Genomic DNA, 4,949 nt, shown 5'->3' with positions numbered 1-4,949 from the left:
AGTTTTTCTTCCATCTAGCCAGGGAGCAGCCTTTTCTTTGGCTGGATTAGTGGTTAAGGCTTGTTTCGCATATTCAGCATTACTGTTTTTAACCTTATCTTTGTTCTCGCACAGTGCTATCTTCGTTGTGAGTCTGGGACAAAGTGTTTTCAAGGTTATCAACATAAGATTTTAGTTAGAACCTAGATCTAGAGAATCTACGCAGTCCACGTTTTTTTTATCTAGTTTATACAGACGCAAGCTGATCACGTAGCGCGTGCGCATAAGCAATCGTGTACCCGCACGTGATATCAGGGCGGGTTGTTACTTGGAAACTTACAGAGCGTGCTCGTAATCATAGGATGTGGCTACTAGTGTATTGTTAACTCGTTAGTAATGTTGCAAAATGGTTATTCTTATCACTTGTTATTACCAAGTTTATAAGTAAAACTAAGAAAAACACTTTTAACCAAGGTAGGGTAATTCAATCAAGTGCCTTTAGATTTGCATAAGGTGAAGGGGGGGGGGGGAAGATATGTGCCTTTCCAACAACGTTAGTCAGTCAGATTGACAAACTGGTAGTTATGTAAAGTTTTGCTTTTACTCTATTAACTTTCTCAAGCGCTTTGCTGGTTTTTTATTCCGTCGTTGATTTATTTACTACTCAACAATGTGTGTAAAGTGTTTATAAAGTTTTAGTTAGATGCAGTTTGCATTGTGTTTGAGATTTTAATTTGTATTTCACATCTTCCCAATTTCTACTATCGTACTTATGATTATTAACAATGCTTCTTCAAGGCCTACAACATAATACCGTCTCGTTATTATACAATTACATTATTAACAATGCTTCTTCAAGGCCTACAACATAATACCGTCTCGTTATTATACAATTACATTATTAACAATGCTTCTTCAAGGCCTACAACATAATACCGTCTCGTTATTATACAATTACATTATTAACAATGCTTCTTCAAGGCCTACAACATAATACCGTCTCGTTATTATACAATTACATTATTAACTATTCTTTTCCAAATCATACAACATAATACCGTCTCACCATTACATAATTATGTTATTAGCTATCCTTCTTCAAATGCTACAAAATAATACTGTCTTAACATTACATCTGATACAAGACGCGATACACACAGGGACATAGGCCTGATCTAACCAGTAGTTCTGACATCTGATACAAGACGCACAAACCGGCTGTTCTCTTGCAAAACATAATATATATTATAAGATCAGTTGGAACAAAAAAATATTTCACCAACTTGTTTATTCTTTTTCGCATATCAAGTTGTGTCATAGTAAAACTGAGCTACCGGCTCTACATCTTTACTGTTTACACTACAAATGGAAGAAAGAAATACTCAGTTTACATTTTTTAAATATTTAATCTATATTTTTGTAAAATATTCAACTTGTTTTACGAATCTGTATTTTGATACATATTTATTCTCTTTTTCTTCCAGGTGGCCACAACGCTTTTTTTCCATTCATCAACTGTTTCGTCCACATGATAATGTACTCTTATTACTGCCTAGCCGCTTTGGGACCGCGTGTGAAACCTTATTTGTGGTGGAAGAAATATATCACCATTATACAGATGGTAAATGTCTTGTAATCAAACCTAGGGTTTAAATATGTTTCCATTATACAGATGGTAAACGTCTTGTAATCAAACCTAGGGTTTAAATATGTTTCCATTATACGGATGGTAAGCGTCTTGTAATCAAACCTAGGGTTTAAATATGTTTCCATTATACAGATGGTAAACTTGTTGTAATAAAACCTAACAGTTAAATACGTTACCATTACACAGATGGTAAACTTGTTGTAATAAAACCTAACAGTTAAATACGTTACCATTACACAGATGGTAAACTTGTTGTAATAAAACCTAACAGTTAAATACGTTACCATTACACAGATAGTAAACTAATCGTAATAGAGCCTAACAGTTAAATATGTTACCATTACACAGATGGTAAACTTATCGTAATAAAGCCTAACAGTTAAATACGTTACCATTAACAGATGGTAAACTTATTGTAATAAAGCCTAACAGTTAAATACGTTACCATTACACAGATGGTAAACTTATCGTAATAAAGCCTAACAGTTAAATACGTTACCATTACACAGCTGGTAAATGTCTTGTAATAATACTTAAAGGTTAAATCGTAAAACTTAACGACTTGCTTGTTACAAGTAAGGATGTTTAACAATCTCAAATTGAAGACGTATATTTTAAAACTACAGGGAATCCTCAGTAGCCGCGGCTGTAATTAGATCTCAGATCGGTCAAGAGATGGTGTTATGAGCTAAAAGTCGGTACTTGGAGCCATTCTATGAGCCGTTATGACGTGGCTAAAAATTCTGATTTCACTTTTTTTTTAACCAATAAATTTGACCTGTAAATGGTTAGTCGATCATTATACACGATACAACTGGTAACCAAATCCTTACGACATTACTAGACGAATGACAATCTACAGCTGATCATGGACGCCTGCAGGAAGGGTATTTGCTCCCTTACATTTCACACACACACACACACGTATTATGATGCAAACTTAGCATCGTAGTTAAACTAAATATTTGTAGCAGTTCTTATTAAAACTCAATTTTTATTATTGTTTAAGTACACATAACGCATATTATTTTTGTCTGTTGACTTTCACTGTAAAAGCTTATCTCCTACGTATATGTTTTGACCCACCTTGAAGATATTTCTGTGGGCACCCGTGCATCTGATGTATACGTTCTTTGTCACTGAATGCTTATAGTATGTACATTGTTCTTAATTTGATATTGTTGTGTTTCCAGGTTCAGTTTGTGTTGATTGGACTTCATGCCGTTCTCCCCCTGTTTCTGGACTGTGATTTCCATCCTGGATTTGTTTACGCCATCCTCGGCCACGCCGTCTTGTTCTTGATATTGTTCCTCAACTTTTATGTCCATTCCTATGTTAAAAAGAATGAAAAGGATCATGTTTGTGGTGTTGGGCAGGACAGTAAATCATTCAATAAACACATAAACAATGGAAGTAATCACTTCAACAATGGAACCCTGCTTAACGGAATTATTTCAAAGAGTGGAAACGTCCATAATAGGAAGTCAGAAAAAAACGACTGAGGGATAGCGTTTATATCTTTCCCTACTGTGCCGGGCCTCAAGTTCTTGACTTAACCTGTTTCAAGAAAGCGACTCTTAAAAAACACACAAAAAAAACACTAGTATTCAAACCAAGTTTATTACAAGTCTTTTATGCGCTGATACAGCCTTTTGATTGTTTATTCTGACTTTCCTTCAGATTGGATATTGGCAACTGAGAAAGTTTTAAACGTAGAAATTGCTTACTTATATACTGTTGTCGGTTAATTCCAGCATTTTTCGATTTACTAAAGTAAAAAATGATTCAAACTCCTGTAACTAAGACCTCAAGAAGTTGTCACATTCAAGGTTTCTAGTTAATAACACGGTTCTCCATCTTTCTTAACATCAATGATAAAGATAACTGTCTTCTCTCTAACATCACTACTTTACTTATCATTAACATGTTAAGGTGACTGTTACTGTAAGGTTAGCAGACGGTCTTCTGTCTTACATCACTACTGTGCTTATCATTAACATGTTAAGGTGACTGTTACTGTAAGGTTATCAGACGGTCTTCTGTCTTACATCACTACTGTGCTTATCATTAACATGTTAAGGTGACTGTTACTGTAAGGTTATCAGACGGTCTTCTGTCTTACATCACTACTGTGCTTATCATTAACATGTTAAGGTGACTGTGACTGTAAAGTTAGCAGACTGTCTTCTGTGTTACATCACTACTTTACTTATAATTAACATGCTAAGGTGACTGTGACTGTAAGGTTAGCAGACGCTCTTCTGTCTTACATCAATATTGTACTTATCATTAACATGTTAAGATGACTGTGACTGTAAGGTTAGCAGACGGTCTTCTGTCCTACATCACTACTGTACTTATCATTAACATGTTAAGGTGACTGTGACTGTAAAGTTAGCAGACGGTCTTCTGTGTCATATCACTAAATACTTAACATGTTAAAGTAACAGGTCTCTATATAAGTTTTCCTAAATTGGTCAGATAAACCACTTTTATAATAACACGAGTTTTTTATTGTAACTATAAACCACTTTTATAATAACACGAGGTTTTTATTGTAACTATAAACCACTTTTATAATAACACGAGTTTTTTATTGTAACTATAAACCACTTTTCCTCCCATTTTCTGCTGGATTAAACATTTATTACAATTTCTCGATTAATTATCGAAATGTAAGATTATATGTGATTAATTCTTCAAAGAATTGTGCATTTATTTTGCTTTTTGATCTAAATGTGACTTTTCCGAATGGTCTATGAAAGTTTGAAAAGGTTCGAGTAGATGGGACGTCGTTGTTCTGTTATTCACCGAATCACTTTAAAGTTTGTTGTTGTGTTTAAGCCTTTTATAGTTTCACGAAACCAATTATAAACAATTAGAAAAGTCTCTTATATTTCCTCAAGATTTGACTTGCTAGAAAATTCTAATACCTTACTTCAGGATTTTAAATTACTACGAATTTCTGCTATGTTTCACCAGGTTCTTGTTTTGCGCCTTTAAAAGAATCACTGTGAGAAAGTCTTTAGTGAAAGAGAATTTTATACCAGAAACGTAAACTTGTAGTTTTTTTCGTAAGACTGTCAGATTTATTAAACAATTTTCAATAAATTATATTGTTTGTAGTAATTTTTATAGTTATGTCTCAAACTTAAGTATGAACTTCATATTATCTACAGTCTTAAATTTAAAAAGTTATTTCTAAAATTTCTATTTACAAGACAATATACAGATAACTGGTGAAAATTCAGTATTTTGTACATTTAACTTTCCAAACTAAAACATGTTCAGTTAGCAAGATAAGTTGAAATATATAGAAATA

General features: G+C 33.5%; 1 protein-coding gene across 1 annotated transcript in view; it reads left to right on the top strand.

Annotated features, from left to right (window-relative positions):
* Nucleotides 1-4,722, top strand: part of LOC106468690 (elongation of very long chain fatty acids protein AAEL008004-like) — a 62,506-nt gene extending 57,784 nt beyond the window's left edge. Inside the window, exons 12-13 of the mRNA XM_013929128.2 lie at nucleotides 1,464-1,600; nucleotides 2,821-4,722. Of these exons, the coding sequence (XP_013784582.2) occupies nucleotides 1,464-1,600; nucleotides 2,821-3,129 (446 nt within the window). The 3' untranslated portion in view covers nucleotides 3,130-4,722. The remainder of the gene's footprint in view (nucleotides 1-1,463; nucleotides 1,601-2,820) is intronic.
* The last annotated feature ends 227 nt before the right edge of the window (nucleotides 4,723-4,949 follow it).

The sequence above is a fragment of the Limulus polyphemus genome, unplaced genomic scaffold (genome assembly GCF_000517525.1).
Source record: "Limulus polyphemus unplaced genomic scaffold, Limulus_polyphemus-2.1.2 Scaffold3114, whole genome shotgun sequence".
In the NCBI taxonomy this organism is placed as follows: Eukaryota; Metazoa; Arthropoda; class Merostomata; order Xiphosura; family Limulidae; genus Limulus; species Limulus polyphemus.
The sequence above is the reverse complement of the archived record's forward strand: the minus strand, read 5'-3'. Positions and strand labels throughout refer to the sequence as shown.